Here is a 21,482-nt window from a genome sequence, read left to right as displayed (position 1 = left end):
TCTGTCTCCTCCTCTCTCTCTCCTCCTCCTCTGTCTCCTTCTCCTCTCTCTCCTCCTCTCTCTCCTCCTCTGTCTCCTCCTCCTCTGTCTCCTCCTCTCTCTCCTCCTCCTCCTCCTCCTCCTCTCTCTCTCCTGTCTCCTCCTCTCTCTTTCTCTCTCCTCCTCCTCTCTCTCCTCCTCCTCTGTCTCCTCCTCTCTCTCCTCCTCCTCCTCTGTCTCCTCCTCTCTCTCCTCCTCCTCTGTCTCCTCTCTCTCTCCTCCTCCTCCTCTGTCTCCTCCTCCTCCTCCTCTGTCTCCTCCTCTCTCTCCTCCTCCTCCTCTCTCTCTCCTCCTCCTCCTCTGTCTCCTCCTCCTCTCTCTCCTCCTCCTCTCTCTCCTCCTCCTCCTCTCTCTCTCCTCCTCCTCCTCTGTCTCCTCCTCCTCCTCTGTCTCCTCCTCTCTCTCCTCCTCCTCTGTCTCCTCCTCTCTCTCTCTTCCTCCTCCTCCTCTCTCTCCTCCTCTGTCTCCACCTCTCTCTCTCCTCCTCCTCCTCTGTCTCCTCCTCCTCCTCTCTCTCCTCCTCTGTCTCCACCTCTCTCTCATCCCCCTCCTCCTCTCTCTCCTCCTCATCTCTCCTCCTCCTCCTCTGTCTCCTCTGTCTCCTCCTCCTCCTCTGTCTCCTCCTCTCTCTCCTCCTCCTCTGTCTCCTCCTCTCTCTCTCTTCCTCCTCCTCCTCTCTCTCCTCCTCTGTCTCCACCTCTCTCTCTCCTCCTCCTTCTCTGTCTCCTCCTCGCTCTCTCCTCTCTCTCCTCCTCTGTCTCCTCCTCCTCCTCCTCTCTCTCCTCCTCCTCCTCCCCCTCCTCTGTCTCCTCCTCCTCTGTCTCCTCCTCTGTCTCTCTCCTCCTCCTCTCTCTCCTCCTCCTCTGTCTCCTCCTCCTCCTCCTCCTCTGTCTCCTCCTCCTCCTCTGTCTCCTCCTCTCTCTCCGCCTCCTCTCTCTCCTCCTCTCTCTCCTCCTCCTCTGTCTCCTCCTCCTCTCTCTCCTCCTCCTCTCTCTCCTCCTCCTCTGTCTCCTCCTCCTCCTCCTCCTCCTCCTCCTCTGTCTCCTCCTCCTCCTCCTCCTCTGTCTCCTCCTCCTCTCTCTCCTCCTCTCTCTCCTCCTCTGTCTCCTCCTCCTCTCTCTCCTCCTCCTCTCTCTCCTCTTCTCTCTCCTCCTCCTCTGTCTCCTCCTCCTCTCTCTCCTCCTCCTCCTCGCTCTCCTCCTCCTCTCTCTCCTCCTCTCTCTCCTCCTCTCTCTCTCTCTCTCCTCCTCTCTCTCCTCCTCCTCTCTCTCCTCCTCTCTCTCCTCCTCCTCTGTCTCCTCTGTCTCCTCCTCCTCTCTCTCCTCATCCTCCTCGCTCCCCTCCTCCTCTGTCTCCTCCTCTCTCTCCTCCTCTCTCTCCTCCTCTGTCTCCTCCTCCTCTGTCTCCTCCTCCTCTGTCTCCTCCTCGCTCTCCTCCTCCTCTGTCTCCTCCTCTCTCTCCTCCTCTGTCTCCTCCTCCTCTGTCTCCTCCTCCTCTGTCTCCTCCTCTCTCTCCTCCTCCTCGCTCTCCTCCTCTCTCTCCTCCTCCTCTGTCTCCTCCTCCTCTCTCTCCTCATCCTCCTCGCTCTCCTCCTCCTCTGTCTCCTCCTCTGTCTCCTCCTCTCTCTCCTCCTCTCTCTCCTCCTCTGTCTCCTCCTCCTCTGTCTCCTCCTCTCTCTCCTCCTCCTCGCTCTCCTCCTCTCTCTCCTCCTCCTCTGTCTCCTCCTCTCTCTCCTCCTCTGTCTCCTCCTCCTCTCTCTCCTCCTCCTCTCTCTCCTCCTCTCTCTCCTCCTCCTCTGTCTCCTCCTCCTCTCTCTCCTCCTCCTCCTCGCTCTCCTCCTCCTCCTCCTCTCTCTCCTCCTCTCTCTCCTCCTCTCTCTCTCTCTCTCCTCCTCTCTCTCCTCCTCCTCTCTCTCCTCCTCTCTCTCCTCCTCCTCTGTCTCCTCTGTCTCCTCCTCCTCTCTCTCCTCATCCTCCTCGCTCTCCTCCTCCTCTGTCTCCTCCTCTCTCTCCTCCTCTCTCTCCTCCTCTCTCTCCTCCTCTGTCTCCTCCTCCTCTGTCTCCTCCTCGCTCTCCTCCTCTCTCTCCTCCTCCTCTGTCTCCTCCTCTCTCTCCTCCTCTGTCTCCTCCTCCTCTGTCTCCTCCTCCTCTGTCTCCTCCTCTCTCTCCTCCTCCTCGCTCTCCTCCTCTCTCTCCTCCTCCTCTGTCTCCTCCTCCTCTCTCTCCTCATCCTCCTCGCTCTCCTCCTCCTCTGTCTCCTCCTCTGTCTCCTCCTCTCTCTCCTCCTCTGTCTCCTCCTCCTCTGTCTCCTCCTCCTCTGTCTCCTCCTCTCTCTCCTCCTCCTCGCTCTCCTCCTCTCTCTCCTCCTCCTCTGTCTCCTCCTCTCTCTCCTCCTCTGTCTCCTCCTCCTCTGTCTCCTCCTCGCTCTCCTCTCTCTCCTCCTCCTCTGTCTCCTCCTCTCTCTCCTCCTCTGTCTCCTCCTCCTCTGTCTCCTCCTCCTCTGTCTCCTCCTCCTCTGTCTCCTCCTCTCTCTCCTCCTCCTCGCTCTCCTCCTCTCTCTCCTCCTCCTCTGTCTCCTCCTCCTCTCTCTCCTCATCCTCCTCGCTCTCCTCCTCCTCTGTCTCCTCCTCTGTCTCCTCCTCTCTCTCCTCCTCTGTCTCCTCCTCCTCTGTCTCCTCCTCCTCTGTCTCCTCCTCTCTCTCCTCCTCCTCGCTCTCCTCCTCTCTCTCCTCCTCCTCTGTCTCCTCCTCTCTCTCCTCCTCTCTCTCCTCCTCCTCTGTCTCCTCCTCCTCTCTCTCCTCATCCTCCTCGCTCTCCTCCTCCTCTGTCTCCTCCTCTGTCTCCTCCTCTGTCTCCTCCTCTGTCTCCTCCTCCTCTGTCTCCTCCTCCTCTGTCTCCTCCTCTCTCTCCTCCTCCTCGCTCTCCTCCTCTCTCTCCTCCTCCTCTGTCTCCTCCTCTCTCTCCTCCTCTCTCTCCTCCTCCTCTGTCTCCTCCTCCTCTCTCTCCTCATCCTCCTCGCTCTCCTCCTCCTCTGTCTCCTCCTCTGTCTCCTCCTCTGTCTCCTCCTCTGTCTCCTCCTCCTCTGTCTCCTCCTCCTCTGTCTCCTCCTCTCTCTCCTCCTCCTCGCTCTCCTCCTCTCTCTCCTCCTCCTCTGTCTCCTCCTCTCTCTCCTCCTCTGTCTCCTCCTCCTCTGCTCCTTCAGCTTCAGATAAGCAGGAGAAATACCTTTGCCTGGAATGACCTCAAACTCCGGCTCGTTCTTGGGTGATTATTAAGAGTCAGTGGTATTCTGAGCATGTGTTGATCTTCCCATCGTGACTTATACTCGTACTTATACTTATATACTTATACTCCAGAGCGACTTTTATGTGATATTATTTGTTATTTTCACACTTGTAACAGCATTTCATACTCCAGTGCAATTGGAGCATTTTTTGGCTGGTGCGATTTATACTACTACTACTTATAGTCCGGAAAATAAGTTAAATAATCTAGTTCAGATCTACAATATCTGTCAATAACAAATTATTAAAACTTTAGAAAATACAATATATATATAAATAATTAAGCCTGATGTATTTAGTGCTTATTTTACTTTTGTGTTTCATACTTTGTTCAACCTCAAGGATTTCTTGGCGTATTTATTCACATGTATTTCTTCTTATCGCGTATAATATGGTGTATAATATCGTATATAATATTGTGTATAATATCGTATATAATATTTTGTATAATATTGTGTATAATATCGTATATAATATTGTGTATAATGTGGTGTATAATATCGTATATAATATTGTGTATAATATCGTATATAATATTTTGTATAATATTGTGTATAATATCGTATATAATATTGTGTATAATGTGGTGTATAATATCGTATATAATATCATGTATAATATCGTATATAATATTGTGTATAATATGGTGTATAATATCGTATATAATATTGTGTATAATATCGTATATAATATTTTGTATAATATTGTGTATAATATCGTATATAATATTGTGTATAATGTGGTGTATAATATCGTATATAATATTGTGTATAATATCGTATATAATATTTTGTATAATATTGTGTATAATATCGTATATAATATTGTGTATAATGTGGTGTATAATATCGTATATAATATCATGTATAATATCGTATATAATATTGTGTATAATATGGTGTATAATATGGTGTATAATATCGTATATAATATTTTGTATAATATTATGTATAATATTGTGTATAATATCGTATATAATATTGTGTATAATGTGGTGTATAATATCGTATATAATATTGTGTATAATATTGTGTATAATATGGTGTATAATATCGTATATAATATGGTGTATAATATTGTGTATAATATGGTGTATAATATGGTGTATAATATGGTGTATAATATTGTGTATAATATTGTGTATAATATGGTGTATAATATGGTGTATAATATGGTGTATAATATGGTGTATAATATGGTGTATAATATGGTGTATAATATTGTGTATAATATTGTGTATAATATGGTGTATAATATGGTGTATAATATGGTGTATAATATGGTGTATAATATGGTGTATAATATGGTGTATAATATCGTATATAATATCGTGTATAATATGGTGTATAATATGGTGTATAATATGGTGTATAATATGGTGTATAATATGGTGTATAATATGGTGTATAATATGGTGTATAATATGGTGTATAATATTGTGTATAATATTGTGTATAATATTGTGTATAATATTGTGTATAATATTGTGTATAATATTGTGTATAATATGGTGTATAATATGGTGTATAATATGGTGTATAATATGGTGTATAATATTGTGTATAATATTGTGTATAATATTGTGTATAATATGGTGTATAATATGGTGTATAATATGGTGTATAATATGGTGTATAATATGGTGTATAATATGGTGTATAATATGGTGTATAATATGGTGTATAATATTGTGTATAATATCGTATATAATATTTTGTATAATGTGGTGTATAATATCGTATATAATATCATGTATAATATCGTATATAATATCGTGTATAATATGGTGTATAATATCGTATATAATATTGTGTATAATATCGTATATAATATTTTGTATAATATTGTGTATAATATCGTATATAATATTGTGTATAATGTGGTGTATAATATCGTATATAATATTGTGTATAATATCGTATATAATATTTTGTATAATATTGTGTATAATATCGTATATAATATTGTGTATAATGTGGTGTATAATATCGTATATAATATCATGTATAATATCGTATATAATATTGTGTATAATATGGTGTATAATATGGTGTATAATATCGTATATAATATTTTGTATAATATTATGTATAATATTGTGTATAATATCGTATATAATATTGTGTATAATGTGGTGTATAATATCGTATATAATATTGTGTATAATATTGTGTATAATATGGTGTATAATATCGTATATAATATTGTGTATAATATGGTGTATAATATGGTGTATAATATCGTATATAATATTTTGTATAATATTATGTATAATATTGTGTATAATATCGTATATAATATTGTGTATAATGTGGTGTATAATATCGTATATAATATTGTGTATAATATGGTGTATAATATGGTGTATAATATGGTGTATAATATGGTGTATAATATTGTGTATAATATGGTGTATAATATGGTGTATAATATTGTGTATAATATGGTGTATAATATGGTGTATAATATGGTGTATAATATGGTGTATAATATTGTGTATAATATGGTGTATAATATTGTGTATAATATGGTGTATAATATGGTGTATAATATGGTGTATAATATGGTGTATAATATGGTGTATAATATGGTGTATAATATGGTATATAATATCGTGTATAATATTGTGTATAATATTGTGTATAATATGGTGTATAATATCGTATATAATATTGTGTATAATATTGTGTACGTTGTCTTGTTTTGCAGGTTTACATCATCAAAGTTTACTGGAGCGATGGCAGCACGGACGCCATCTTCAGACGCTACAGCAAGTTCTTCGACCTTCAGGTACGAGAGCACAAACGCAGTACTTTCCATCGGTGTTGTCGGGGAGATAAAACAAAAGCTAGCGATGTGAGCGACGTGGCCCGGCGCGCTAATATACCGTACGCACCCAGACAGAATGATTGATGGACTGAAAAACAGCGCAGAAGGCGGGGCCAGGCTTTTAGATGGGATCTGAAAACACCCCGTCCAAACAGTTCTGTCCGGGGGTCCGGGGGCCGACTAGGCCAAAAAACGTCTGAAAAAAACTGTCAAATGCTTCCCGACTCGATTTAATGATAATATTCCCTTTTTTTTCTAAGATTTATGAATAAAATGGCCGTCCCTGCATTCGAAAAAGCCCGTCCACATTTTGAAATACCCCGTCCAAAATACGGGAAGACGGGTCTCTATCTAAAAGCCTGTTTTGGGGATGAGAGAACAATGTTATAAAAAGGTTAAAATGAGAGACTTAATGCAACAAAAAGCTTTAAGTCCGGCTGGCGTAGCACAAGAGGGAAAACTTCAGTCTTCAGTGTTTGTCCCGTCAAAGCGCCCCCTACAGGTCGCACGACTCATTGAACTAAAACGCAGTTAAGACAAATATATTTAGAATTTTGCTGGAAATTATGAAAATGTCATTGCAGAAGAGCATCTTTTTTAGCTTTATAATTTCACTTCCTGTTTGTAATTGATGACATCACACTAGGAAATTACCCAGCAACCACTTGGAAAAAATGCATCCAATAATAAGAATATATGAGAGCGACTTTATTTTGTTGAACTGGTTTTTAGAGGGTCAAAAAATGCATTTCTTTGTGTAAATTATGCATAAACTTTGGACTGGAATGAGTGTACATAGTGTGATGTCACTTCCTGTTATTTTAAACCAATTATTTCAACGTTTTCTCCACAAATACCTACTTGATCGGTGTAAAACTATAATTTATATGTACAACACACCAAACATAGTGCGCACTTTATTGAAAAAAAAAACGTTGAGTTGATATATTGTTATTATGTAATAATATAATGTTCGACACGCGACTTCTTTAAACGGCGAAGAAAAGTCGTGTCTGACGCCATCGTTCGACCGCATCACGTCCGAATCATCGCGTCCGAATCACGCGGCCGCCGGACGTCTCACTGGACACTCGCAAAAAGGGAAATCTCGTCACGCGCGGCGCTCGTTTCTCTTCCTCTTTTCTGACGGGGCAAAGACGTCAAACCGAAGACAACGCGTCGTCTCAAACTGGAAACTAGAAACATGTGAGGTCTGGACCGGTCCCGCTGTAGACCAGACACTAATCCAATTGGGAAGCTTTTAATTGATTAGGATGGGCCGAGCGTGAGTCATGAGAGACACACTGATCAATGAGAGCTGCAGTGTGTTTCCTGTGGCTGCAGCAGGGAAAACAAACCACTTTAGCGTCATAGGAGCCTTAGAATACTGACAAAAATGAATATCTCGGTGTAGTTTTCCTCATCTTGACAACAATATTCAGACACTATCGTAACAAAGCATCGGGAATTTGCTCAAACGTTTCTTTGTTGGTGTTGAAGTCTTGCAAAAAACCTGAATGAACCATGAAATGAAGCACAAAAGAGCAGAAATATCACTTTTCACCCTGGTAGTTAAACATTTCTGCCATGTTTAATAGTTTTAATAAAAGACTCTGCACTTGACATCGAATTATAACTGTAGAAAAGATCAAATTACTACCACTGGTCCTCTTGCAATGGACGATATTTAAGTCGTTTTGGAGTTACAGCCTTCTCATTGTAAAGTGGCGTTTTTGTCATGGTTCAGATTAAAAGTACCGTATTTTCCGAACTATAAATGGCACCTTTTTTCAAAGTTTTGGCCAGGGTGCGACTTATACTTACATTTATACTTAAATACTTATACTCCGGAGGGACTTATATGTGATTATTTTTGTTATTTTCACACTTAAAACCGCATTTTATACTTCAGTGCGACTTATATATGTTTTTTTCTTCTCTATTATACATTTTTGGGCTGGTGCGACTTATAGTCCGGAAAATACGGTATTTGCAATTGAATAAATGCAAGATAGATAAGTACAATGTCATACTATGGAACATGAAGACAAGCGGGTACTGAACCCAGCACCAGGAGAAGTCTAGCAATCCTTTCCTTTTCCCTCCATAACCAGTCACCGTGACAACATCCCTATTTGTCACTGATGCTTTCTCACACGGATGAGCATCGCTCAGCTTCCACCACTGTTTCTAAAGCTTTATTATGTGACATGGAAGTGCTTTACCATCACCAGCTCTCAGCAGGATCAGCCTTTCTGTTGGACACGCCCTCTTTCTGTTGGACACGCCCTCTTTCTGTTGAACACGCCCTCTTTCTGTTGGACACGCCCTCTTTCTGTTGGACATGTCCTTACCTAGAATGTAGTCATGTTTCTTCCTTGGGTCTTTTTTCGGGCTGTGATTCATGAATTGTCACTGTTAAAGGGGTTTTCTTTGATCATGATGTCACTGTTGACTCACTAAGAGCTTCATTTAAACTACCAAAGGTGTGAAGGGCCTGGAGATAAACTGGAGATAAACTGGAGATAAACTGGAGGTAAACTGGAGATAAACTGGAGGTAAACTGGAGATAAACTGGAGATAAACTGGTGTTAAACTGGAGATAAACTGGAGATAAACTGGAGATAAACTGGAGATAAACTTGTGTTAAACTGGAGATAAACTGGAGGTAAACTGGAGGTAAACTGGAGGTAAACTGGAGGTAAACTGGAGGTAAACTGGAGATAAACTGAAGATAAACTGGAGGTAAACTGGAGATAAACTGGAGGTAAACTGGAGGTAAACTGGAGATAAACTGAAGATAAACTGGAGGTAAACTGGTGTTAAACTGGAGATAAACTGGAGATAAACTGGAGGTAAACTGGAGATAAACTGGAGGTAAACTGGAGATAAAGTGGTGTTAAACTGGAGGTAAACTGGAGATAAACTGAAGATAAACTGGAGATAAACTGAAGATAAACTGGAGGTAAACTGGTGTTAAACTGGAGATAAACTGGAGATAAACTGGAGGTAAACTGGAGATAAACTGGAGGTAAACTGGAGATAAAGTGGTGTTAAACTGGTGTTAAACTGGAGATAAACTGGAGATAAACTGGAGATAAACTGGAGGTAAACTGGAGATAAACTGGAGGTAAACTGGAGATAAAGTGGTGTTAAACTGGAGGTAAACTGGAGATAAACTGGTGTTAAACTGGAGATAAACTAGAGGTAAACTGGAGATAAAGTGGTGTTAAACTGGAGGTAAACTGGAGATAAACTGGTGTTAAACTGGAGATAAACTAGAGGTAAACTGGAGATAAAGTGGTGTTAAACTGGAGGTAAACTGGAGATAAACTGGTGTTAAACTGGAGATAAACTAGAGGTAAACTGGAGATAAAGTGGTGTTAAACTGATGGTAAACTGGAGATAAACTGGTGGTAAACTGGAGATAAACTGGAGATCAACTGGTGATAAACTGGAGGTAAACTGGATATAAACTGGAGTTAAACTGCTGATAAACTGGAGGTAAACTGGAAGTAAACTGGAGGTGAACTGGAGTTAAACTGGAGTTAAACTGGAGGTAAACTGGGAAGACCTTTCAAAGTGGCCCATATCTTATCTCCCATTTGCCATTAATGCATGAACTCACCTTAAGGCAACAGCATTTTGCAGAATTCAGCAGAATTGATTAAGTCTAAATCTCTTTTAATAAATGGATTAGTGATGTTATTGTTCCAGGATCTGGATTATTGCCATATCATTTTGGAAAAGGTGCAATGTATCCACACAAAAAGTAGTCATTTTCTTAGTGTCTTAATGGTGCGCTAACATTTATGGTGCACTGCTGCTTTTCTCCATGGAGATGATATTATGTGTGTATCTTTTTTTATTTTTTTCTAATTGTATTTTTATTGTATTTTTTTATTTTGTTTTTTTATTGTATTTTATTTTGTTTTATTATTATTGCTTACCCTGAATTAATTCCATACATACCCTTCAATTTAATGCCATACAGTGGAATATTACAGGCAAAAAGATAACATCTCCATGGAGACGAGCAGAGAAAAGAGTTGAATATATATTTTTTCATGAACCGAATGGGGATTTTTTAAAATAAAGTAAACCGACGATGACCAAGAATATGTCATTTTACCAGGTAACGATGGACGTGTGAGTCACTGTTTCCCATCGACGGCTGATGCACATGTGCGATGACTGGAATACACTTTTTATTTAACTATACTCGCTGAAAATAAGGAATTATCTGAGCAAAGTGATGTCCAAATGTGTCTGGTATTTTAGAATCCACTTTTTATCTAATGAAGGCCACGCCTTTGACTTTGGCTCAACCACAAAAAATATATAACTACTAATAAACAACCTTCACTTCACAAGTCACGGTTACATCAAAATAGCTGACACATTTATTACCCAAGATGCAATATTGATGGTGCAAATACAGAGCTAATAATCAGACCATTGAAATGACACATGTTTTAGTACAAATGTAACGTGAAATAATAGCACGAATATTACACGGAAAGGCTATTATTTAATCCATACGAATGTCTTTTGAGACGCACAGTAACTATATATTATTAGAGAATCGTCCTGGCAACAGTGCGAGGAGTTTTCCACTCGGAGGAGACGCTTGAAGGTTCCAACTCAAACAGCTGATACATAGTTTCCATCTTCAGTTCTAATGTTGCACCGAACGACCGCAGCGGCGTTATTTCTTCAGAATTATTCAAGTAAAACAAATAAAATGACTACTACTGGTCCTCTTACAATGGACGGTATCTAAGCCGTTTTGCCGGTTAATACATTTTTATGTATAAAAATAAGACATATGAGAAATACATTTGCTCTTCTACACAGGGCCAAAATACTGTTCCCTTTTATTATTGCCAAGAGATTGTTTCTTACTGTTTGTGCCGTGGCCAAGAGTGACAAAACACAGCCGTTACTCATAAAATCAGGCGTATTTCTTTAAGGTTCTGCAAGGTTTTGTTGGAAAGCGTTTATGTTTGTGAAGTTTACCGTGAAGATGACAAAATGTTGCATGTATGATATGAAGAGCTGTGCTAATGTCTCGGGCGGTTGTAGTCGATTGTCCTCTGCATTTGACCAAGGGCTGTGCCAACATGTGGTGCTACAGTTCCTACAGTTCATATCGTGGGCTGCTGAGTCATTTCTCAGCATAATCCTGAATCGTTTTGTGGCCGCGCTGCAATTTTGTCGCTTGTTTAAAGAAAGGAGACTTGTTTTTACGCAAAACATTTGACATTTTGACTGTTTTGACGATTAAAACTGGCGTATTTCCTTTAGATTTTGACCAAAAATGTTCTTAAAATGTGTTGGATTCGTTAAAAATGTGATATATCTCGTGTATCGCAAAATGGTGATATTATTGTAATCGTGTATCGTGTACCCGTCCTTCAGTGCCGCTGGGTTGAACCAGGAGCTCGAGTTCGGCCAGGACGACTTTAGCTGGAGGTTTTTGCCGATGTGGAACGTCTTTTGGGTTAAAAAATGGGACAAAAACAGGAATTACATTATACTTCATCTTCTTCTTCTGTTACTTATAATGACTGTTGGCAGCAAACTGAAGAGGTGCATTTACCGCCATCTACTGTAGTTGTACGTCTTCAAAGTATGTGAGAGAGAGAAAGAGAGAGAAAGAGAAAAAAGCTTGCTCTTCTTCTTCTTCTTCTTTGGTGTTTCATGGCGGTTGGTATCCATAAAGTGTTACATTACCGCCACCTACTGTAGTTGTACGTCTTCAAAGTATGTGTTTTACGCCATACAGTTTTTTTTTTAAAAGGCGAGAGAGAAAGAGTTGTACGTCTTCAAAGTATGTGAGAGAGAAAAAGAGAGAGAAAGCTTGCTCTTCTTCCTTTTCTTCTTCTTCTTTGGTGTTTTATGGCAGTTGGTATCCATAAAGTGTTACATTACCGCCTCCTACTGTAGTTGCACGTCTTTAAAAGTATTTGTTTTACCATGTACCGTAAAAAAAAAAAAAAAACATAAAATAAGTAGAGAGAGAAAGAAAGAGAAATCTTGCAGTTCTTCTTCTTTGGTGTTTTATGGCGGTTGGTATCCATAAAGTGTTACATTACCGCCACCTACTGTAGTTGTACGTCTTCAAAGTATTTGTTTTACGCCATACAGTTTTTTTTAAAGGCGAGAGAGAAAGAGAGGGAGTTGTACGTCTTCAAAGTATGTGAGAGCGAGAAAGAGAGAAAGAGAGAGAGAAAGCTTCCTCTTCTTCCTTTTCTTCTTCTTCTTTGGTGTTTTATGGCAGTTGGTATCCATAAAGTGTTACATTACCGCCGCCTACTGTAGTTGTACGTCTTTAAAATATGTGAGAGAGAGAAAGAGAGCAAGAGAGCGCCATGACAACAAGTGGCCCTGTGTTGGGCGTCGGGCCTCAGACTTCGCCCAGTGAAGAGTCGACTCGCACTGAAGCCGCTTTGTTCTTTTCACACTGGGCCGAGCCTGTTCAGGAGTGAAAATGTGGTCGCCGCGGATACACTCCAGACCAACGACTGTGCGAGCGCCCGACTCACTGAGAAACGCCCGGATTAAAATAACGTGTTCTCAATACTGACATTCACTTTATTTAACAGGTTTGTCATAAAAGGAAATGGAGGTCATGTTATTTTATAACGTGCACTTAAAAGGACACAACCTGAACACTTTATGGACTGAGGCACAAACAGGAGCGATACTATTTCAATTACCGTATTCTCTGGACTATAAGTCGCATCGGAGTACAAGTCTCATCAGCCCAAAAATGTATAATAGACAAGAAAAAAACATATATAAGTCGCATTTTTGGGGGAAATTTATCACTAAATCACTAAATCCATTGAATTCTTCTTCCTCTGTGTCACTTCTAAACAACTCCACAAACTCCAGAGGAAGAGGAAGTGCAGATTCTTCTTCTGCGTCGCTTAGAGCCTAAAGCGCCCTCTTGTGGTTGCCAGTGTGAAAATAACAAATAATATCACATATAAGTCTCTCTGGAAAACCAAAGAGAAATAAACTGATACATTTATTATCAACGTGCCGGACACAAAGACAAACACCTGATCAAATATCCTACGTTCCTTTATCAGAACGTTCCAGAAAGTCTCGACTCTTCTTCGTCCGTTTCGTAAAGTCGCCCGGCGTGAAGCGAAGCTGTTTGATGAATATTCCATCTCGTTCGTGCCGTGGAAGAGGCTTCACTTTGTCCAGATGAAGTTTCTTTTCTTTATGGGGCGTGGATCTGATTACAGAGTGCGCTGGGGACTGGGCGTTTACACACGGGAACAGTTACAGGAACTGTTTAGTCTCCACAGCAGCGTTTACACACGGGAACAGTTACAGGAACTGTTTAGTCTCCACAGCAGCATTTACACACGGGAACAGTTACAGGAACTGTTTAGTCTCCACAGCAGCGTTTACACACGGGAACAGTTACAGGAACTGTTTAGTCTCCACAGCAGCGTTTACTCTCTGATACACGGTAATTGGAATATGACGCCTGCGCTCGACTTAAGACGAGCTAAAGACACGCTCAGACGATCAATTAGTCGACTAAAACACTTCTCTGTGATCTATTTACCGTAGTTTCCGGACTATAAGTCGCACCTTTTTTCATAGTTTTGGCCGGCGTGCAATTTATACTTATATTTATACTTATATGCTTGTACTTATACTCCGGAGCTACTTATATGTTATATTATTTGTTATTTTCACACTTGCAACTGCATTTCATACTCCAGTGCAACTTATATATGTTTTTTTCTTCTCTATTATGCATTTTTTGGCTGGTGCGACTTATAGTCCAGTGCGACTTATAGTCTGGAAAATACAGTATACAGAAAAATACTCAGAATCTGTGTATTTATGACTAAAAAAGGAAGATTAAACGTATGATTCTCTCCCTTAAGACAATACCTTCTCCTTTCTGCTGTTGTCTTCAATATCAGCCGACTAAATCACCGTTAACCGATTAATCGACTAACCGATTACAGGCCGACAGCCCTGAATATGTTACGTTTAGTTTATCTGCTTATTTATAACGGCGTTACGCATAAAACACTGACCTACACAAAAGAAGAAGAATGGTCTTTTGGTCTTTTTTTAATCCTTCCCTGATTAAAAAAAGACCACAGTTATTTAGAAGTCGACTGGTCATTTCTATTGCACGCTGAGTTTTAAAATACATTCTTAACCAAACAAAGGCTGAAATATGGTGACGGAAAGCTTCTGAGTACAGCATATTTAGGGAAAAAGTGTATTATTGATGATTATTGAATGTTTTTGTGACATTTCGATTCAATGACGTGACAAGTTTTAACAGTCGACTAGACACGATTATTTTTGATTCCTTGTTGCGGCCGCGCAGAAGAATAAGCAAATAAAAGGTTACGGTGGTGAAGGAGTCATTTCTTCTTGAATCTCATTTTGCAGAAAAACCAGACGGTAAACACAGTGGCACCGCCCAGGAATGTGATGACTCTGCAGGTTTGTCATGACCAAACGTAGTTGAACATTAGTAAAGTGTCCTCGGCTCTGCATTTTTGTGATTCCAGCTCTGCGTTTTGAATGGTTGCATTGATAATCCTAATTGTGGCGTGTTTTCCCAGACGAGTTTACGCTGCCCTTCACGTGCCGCGGTGTCTGTGTCGTGTGATAACAGAAAGCAGAACATCAGGACAGATTCCTACACAATTAAACACAAAAAAGGCCCAGGCCTTTCCTTTAAGTTTCTGCACGTTCGAATCCCCCGCTGTGGTCTATTGGTCAATATTTGGTCAATGTGTGAATGAAAACAGCTTAGAATGGAGTATTTATTGACCTCAGGAGGACTAGGGACGTCACGATATCACGATTTTAGTGTTACGATTATTCTGTGATCTTTTAACGTTTATTGAGACTGTGACCGAGCAGTGAAATATTTACTTTTCTTTCATTCTTTCATTCTAACATGTGACTATTCCTTAAGTTTGTGATCGACTTTATGGAATTTCACATTCTAAAACGTCAAAATAAAGTTAAATGTGACAAAAACAGCCAGGTTAAAAAAGTGACTTACGTTTGGTCTATTTTTAGGCGACATATTGAACAGAAAATACTTCATTTTGCTTCTAAAATGGTCACGATTATACTTATTTTAGTCCTTATGATCATATTGTGACCACAATTATCGCTTAACCGAATAATTGTAACCTCCCTACTCTGGACTGAAAAAAATATTATTGTTATTCAGAACAGGCGCAGTAAACAAGTGTGACATTGTTTACTGTCTAAAGTGCCTATGACAAGTTTTTACAATTTTATCATTTAGATTTTATTTGGTGTATTTATACCTGTTGTACAAATAGATAATAGTTTTATATCAATCAAGCTGGTATCTGTGGAGAAAACGTTGAAAAATCTGTAGAAAATGACAGGAAGTGACATCACACCAGGGACACTCATTCCAGTCGGAGTTTATGCAGAATTTACACAAAGAAACACACTTTTTTGACTCTCTAAACATTAGACAAACAAAATAAAGTCGCTCTCATATTATAAAATTGTGTTATTAGATGAATTTTTGCCCAGTGTTTGCTGGGTAATCTCCTACTGTGATGTCATCAATTACAAACAGGAAGTGAACTTATAAACCTGCAAAATTAGCTTTTCTGTGATAACATTTTTATATATATTTTTTTAGCAAAATTCAAAATATATTCATCTTAGGCTGAGTAAAATAATAGGTCTGTTTGCCGTAACCCGACCGACCCGGTATAAAACTAACCGACTGAAAAAAAAGAAAATCTGCATTTTGATAAAAAAAACACCAAATCCTTTTATTCTTCAAATATTTCGCAGACTCACCGACTGTTCTTTCCTAAAGCGCAGTGTAGAATAATTGTATAGCGCTGGTAAATCTATCTTTCAACTCAAGGGACAAATATCGCATTGTGCAACACATATGCGTCTGTTCGGCACAGATCATGCAGGAGGGAACCATGATTGTCTTTTACATGCTCATTCCTCTCTGTCAGCGCCACTGGTCTGGCCACCGCTCATATCGTCCTGCGTCATGGTGTGGCTTCTTTTCAATTTGACTTGTGCATTGCATTCTGGGACATAAACATGCCCAGCAGCGTCATCACAACAAACATGGCGGCGCCCGTGTCCTCCGCATGTTCCCCCGCTCGCCTTTGCTACCAAAATAAAGGATAACGGCGTACAAAAGGTCGATCGAAATATCTTAAAATCATGAGATTTAGTCTCCCGACCGGGTTGATCGAGACGCTCTCCGTCATTGACTGTTGAAGCCTGACCCCTGGACTGTTGAAGCCTGACCCCTGGACTGTTGAAGCCTGACCCCTGGACTGTTGAAGCCTGACCACTGGACTGTTGAAGCCTGACCCCTGGACTGTTGAAGCCTGACCCCTGGACTGTTGAAGCCTGACCCCTAGACTGTTGTAGCCTGACCCCTGGACTGTTGAAGCCTGACCCCTAGACTGTTGTAGCCTGACCCCTGGACTGTTGAAGCCTGACCCCTAGACTGTTGTAGCCTGACCCCTAGACTGTTGAAGCCTGACCCCTAGACTGTTGAAGCCTGACCCCTAGACTGTTGTAGCCTGACCCCTAGACTGTTGAAGCCTGACCCCTGGACTGTTGAAGCCTGACCCCTGGACTGTTGAAGCCTGACCACTGGACTGTTGAAGCCTGACCCCTGGACTGTTGAAGCCTGACCCCTGGACTGTTGAAGCCTGACCCCTAGACTGTTGTAGCCTGACCCCTAGACTGTTGAAGCCTGACCCCTGGACTGTTGAAGCCTGACCCCTGGACTGTTGAAGCCTGACCACTGGACTGTTGAAGCCTGACCCCTGGACTGTTGAAGCCTGACCCCTGGACTGTTGAAGCCTGACCCCTAGACTGTTGTAGCCTGACCCCTGGACTGTTGAAGCCTGACCCCTAGACTGTTGAAGCCTGACCCCTAGACTGTTGTAGCCTGACCCCTAGACTGTTGAAGCCTGACCCCTAGACTGTTGAAGCCTGACCCCTAGACTGTTGTAGCCTGACCCCTAGACTGTTGAAGCCTGACCCCTAGACTGTTGAAGCCTGACTCCTCAGAGTCAAAAAATGGCAAAATTTGGATCTTTTTTTGCCTTCAAAGTAAAAAAAATAAGAATTTACCTACTGACCGACCCACTTGAAAAATCTTAGGTCAGGTTACAGCAAACAGACAATTTATTTGGGGCAGCCTTAACTGCATTTTAGTTCAATGAGTCGTCCGACCTGTAGGGGGCGCTTTAAACACCAATTAAAGTCAGACGAAATATGCAGTGAGCCTGAAGCTGTTATAATACTTCTGAAAAATGCCAGAATAGTTGTGTTTTTGTATGTGTTTTTGTGTGTGTGTGTGTGTATGTGTGTGTATGTGTGTGTGTATGTGTGTGTGCATGTATGCGTGTGTGTGTATATATAAGTGTGCATGTATGTGTGTGTGTGTGTGTGTGTGTGTGCATGTATGTGTGTGTTTGAAGTATGTAAGGTAAGTCACACCACACATTTTATGGCACGTCTGCAGATCTGGGCCTTCAGCGTTCAGAGTCGTGAGAGTCGTGGTGACGATCCTGGCGAGGGGAATGTTCCACTCTGTCATACACACGCTCACTGCAGTAAAGTGCAGTAAAGCACAAAAGTATTTGAAGCGTAGGGGGAAAAAACATCTGCTCTGGAGCGCTCCTCATCACGACCCTCTGGACTTTTTACTCCTGGAGAAAGAGAGAAAAAATAAAAACAAACCCTCTTCCTCTCCCAGTCGTCCTGTTACGCAGCCGTGTGTTCAGGGACTGTCTGTATATTTCTAAATGAACGTTTGTGTGTTTGCGCTGTTGCAGATGGAGTTGCTGGATAAATTCCCTGTGGAAGGAGGACAGAAAGACCCAAAGAGGAGAATTATTCCTTTTCTGCCAGGTAAAAGGAAACTAAGCTCCTTTCCATAAATGTTAAAGTTCTCTAACCTTGAAATGAGTCTTCGATTTCATGCGATCGGAGATTAAAATATCTACTTTTATATTTGGAGGGAGAGAGAGAGGTAGGGGGAGGGAGAGGGTAAAAAAAGAGGAGAGGAAGTGGTGTATTTCACTTCCTCTGGTATATTCAAGGCCTCACACTGTTTGGACTCCTGCAGTTTTGTGGCATCAGCGTGTTTCTTGTCTGATCATGTGACCACAAGTGTCTTATTACCAATGTTCCCTCTAAATGTTCATGTGTCTGAGCGAACACACAAACTCCCTGAGCGGCCGCTCGGACCCCTGTGAGCAACATCAGACCCCTGTGAGCTACATCAGACCCCTGTGAGCAACATCAGACCCCTGTGAGCAACATCAGACCCCTGTGAGCAACATCAGACCCCTGTGAGCAACATCAGACCCCTGTGAGCGACGTCAAACCCCTGTGAGCAACATCAGACCCCTGTGAGCAACATCAGACCCCTGTGAGCGACGTCAAACCCCTGTGAGCAACATCAGACCCCTGTGAGCGACATCAGACCCCTGTGAGCGACATTAGACCCCTGTGAGCGACATTAGACCCCTGTGAGCAACATCAGAGCCCTGTGAGCAACATCAGACCCCTGTGAGCAACATCAGACCCCTGTGAGCGACATCAGACCCCTGTGAGCGACATTAGACCCCTGTGAGCGACATTAGACCCCTGTGAGCAACATCAGAGCCCTGTGAGCAACATCAGACCCCTGTGAGCAACATCAGACCCCTGTGAGCAACATCAGACCCCTGTGAGCAACATCGGACCCCTGTGAGCAACATCGGACCCCTGTGAGCAACATCAGACCCCTGTGAGCAACATCAGACCCCTGTGAGCGACGCCAAACCCCTGTGAGCAACATCAGACCCCTGTGAGCGACATCAGACCCCTGTGAGCGACATTAGACCCCTGTGAGCGACGTCAGACCCCTGTGAGCGACATTAGACCCCTGTGAGCAACATCGGACCCCTGTGAGCAACATCGGACCCCTGTGAGCAACATCAGACCCCTGTGAGCAACATCAGACCCCTGTGAGCGACGTCAAACCCCTGTGAGCAACATCAGACCCCTGTGAGCGACATCAGACCCCTGTGAGCGACATTAGACCCCTGTGAGCGACATTAGACCCCTGTGAGCAACATCAGACCCCTGTGAGCAACATCGGACTCCTGTGAGCAACATCAGACCCCTGTGAGCAACATCAGACCCCTGTGAGCAACATCGGACCCCTGTGAGCAACATCGGACCCCTGTGAGCAACATCGGACCCCTGTGAGCGACATCGGACCCCTGTGAGCGACATCAGACCCCTTTGAGCAACATCAGACCCCTGTAAGCAACATCGGACGTGTGTGCTGTGGCCACGCCCATATCGCATATGTCCAAGTCCTCACACGCCCTTCTCTCCCTCACACGCCCTTCTCTCCCCCTCACACGCCCTTCTCTCCCCTCACACGGCCTTATCTCCCCCTCACACGCCCTTCTCTCCCCTCACACGCCCTTCTCTCCCCTCACACGCCCTTCTCTCCCCTCACACGCCCTTCTCTTCCCCTCACACGCCCTTATCTCCCCTCACACGCCCTTCTCTCCCCCTCACCCCTCACACGCCCTTCTCTCCCCTCACACGCCCTTCTCTCCCCTCACACGCCCTTCTCTCCCCCTCACACGCCCTTCTCTCCCCTCACACGCCCTTCTCTCCCCCTCACACGCCCTTCTCTCCCCCTCACACGCCCTTATCTCCCCCTCACATGCCCTTCTCTCCCCCTCACACGCCCTTATCTCCCCTCACACGCCCTTCTCTCCCCCTCACCCCTCACACGCCCTTCTCTCCCCCTCACCCCTCACACGCCCTTCTCTCCCCTCACACGCCCTTCTCTCCCCTCACACGCCCTTCTCTCCCCTCACACGCCCTTCTCTTCCCCTCACACGCCCTTCTCTTCCCCTCACACGCCCTTATCTCCCCTCACACGCCCTTCTCTCCCCCTCACCCCTCACACGCCCTTCTCTCCCCTCACACGCCCTTCTCTCCCCTCACACGCCCTTCTCTCCCCTCACACGCCCTTATCTCCCCTCACACGCCCTTCTCTCCCCCTCACCCCTCACACGCCCTTCTCTCCCCCTCACCCCTCACACGCCCTTCTCTCCCCTCACACGCCCTTATCTCCCCTCACACGCCCTTATCTCCCCTCACACGCCCTTCTCTCCCCCTCACACGCCCTTCTCTCCCCTCACACGCCCTTATCTCCCCCTCACACGCCCTTATCTCCCCCTCACACGCCCTTCTCTCCCCTCACACGCCCTTCTCTCCCCTCACACGCCCTTCTCTCCCCCTCACACGCCCTTCTCTCCCCTCACACGCCCTTCTCTTCCCCTCACACGCCCTTATCTCCCCTCACACGCCCTTCTCTCCCCCTCACCCCTCACACGCCCTTCTCTCCCCTCACACGCCCTTCTCTCCCCTCACACGCCCTTCTCCCCCCCTCACACGCCCTTCTCTCCCCTCACACGCCCTTCTCTCCCCCTCACACGCCCTTCTCTCCCCTCACACGCCCTTCTCTCCCCCTCACACGCCCTTCTCTCCCCCTCACACGCCCTTATCTCCCCCTCACATGCCCTTCTCTCCCCTCACACGCCCTTATCTCCCCTCACACGCCCTTCTCTCCCCCTCACCCCTCACACGCCCTTCTCTCCCCCTCACCCCTCACACGCCCTTCTCTCCCCTCACACGCCCTTCTCTCCCCTCACACGCCCTTCTCTCCCCTCACACGCCCTTCTCTTCCCCTCACACGCCCTTCTCTTCCCCTCACACGCCCTTATCTCCCCTCACACGCCCTTCTCTCCCCCTCACCCCTCACACGCCCTTCTCTCCCCTCACACGCCCTTCTCTCCCCTCACACGCCCTTCTCTCCCCTCACACGCCCTTCTCTCCCCCTCACACGCCCTTATCTCCCCCTCACATGCCCTTCTCTCCCCCTCACACGCCCTTATCTCCCCTCACACGCCCTTCTCTCCCCCTCACCCCTCACACGCCCTTCTCTCCCCCTCACCCCTCACACGCCCTTCTCTCCCCTCACACGCCCTTCTCTCCCCTCACACGCCCTTATCTCCCCTCACACGCCCTTATCTCCCCTCACACGCCCTTCTCTCCCCCTCACACGCCCTTCTCTCCCCTCACACGCCCTTATCTCCCCCTCACACGCCCTTATCTCCCCCTCACACGCCCTTCTCTCCCCTCACACGCCCTTCTCTCCCCTCACACGCCCTTCTCTCCCCCTCACACGCCCTTCTCTCCCCTCACACGCCCTTAT

The 21,482-nt window shown here is 44.2% G+C and overlaps 1 protein-coding gene and 1 long non-coding RNA gene across 3 annotated transcripts in view; both read left to right on the top strand.

Moving 5' to 3' along the window:
- Window positions 1-21,482, top strand: part of sh3pxd2b (SH3 and PX domains 2B) — an 85,788-nt gene that overhangs the window by 6,905 nt on the left and 57,401 nt on the right. For both annotated transcript variants that reach the window (XM_072445687.1, XM_072445686.1), the window contains exons 2-3: window positions 6,032-6,112; window positions 18,028-18,103. In XM_072445687.1, the coding sequence (XP_072301788.1) occupies window positions 6,032-6,112; window positions 18,028-18,103 (157 nt within the window). The remainder of the gene's footprint in view (window positions 1-6,031; window positions 6,113-18,027; window positions 18,104-21,482) is intronic.
- Window positions 11,828-12,302, top strand: LOC140360267 (uncharacterized). Its single transcript, XR_011926904.1, has 2 exons — window positions 11,828-11,921; window positions 12,197-12,302. It is a non-coding gene; the product is annotated as an uncharacterized lncRNA (long non-coding RNA).

This window comes from Eucyclogobius newberryi, unplaced genomic scaffold (assembly GCF_026437365.1).
Source record: "Eucyclogobius newberryi isolate DKJ021-1_F unplaced genomic scaffold, fEucNew1.0.hap1 SCAF_15, whole genome shotgun sequence".
NCBI classification, from domain to species: Eukaryota; Metazoa; Chordata; class Actinopteri; order Gobiiformes; family Gobiidae; genus Eucyclogobius; species Eucyclogobius newberryi.
Note: the sequence above shows the minus strand (reverse complement) of the source record. Positions and strands in the feature narration are given on the sequence as shown.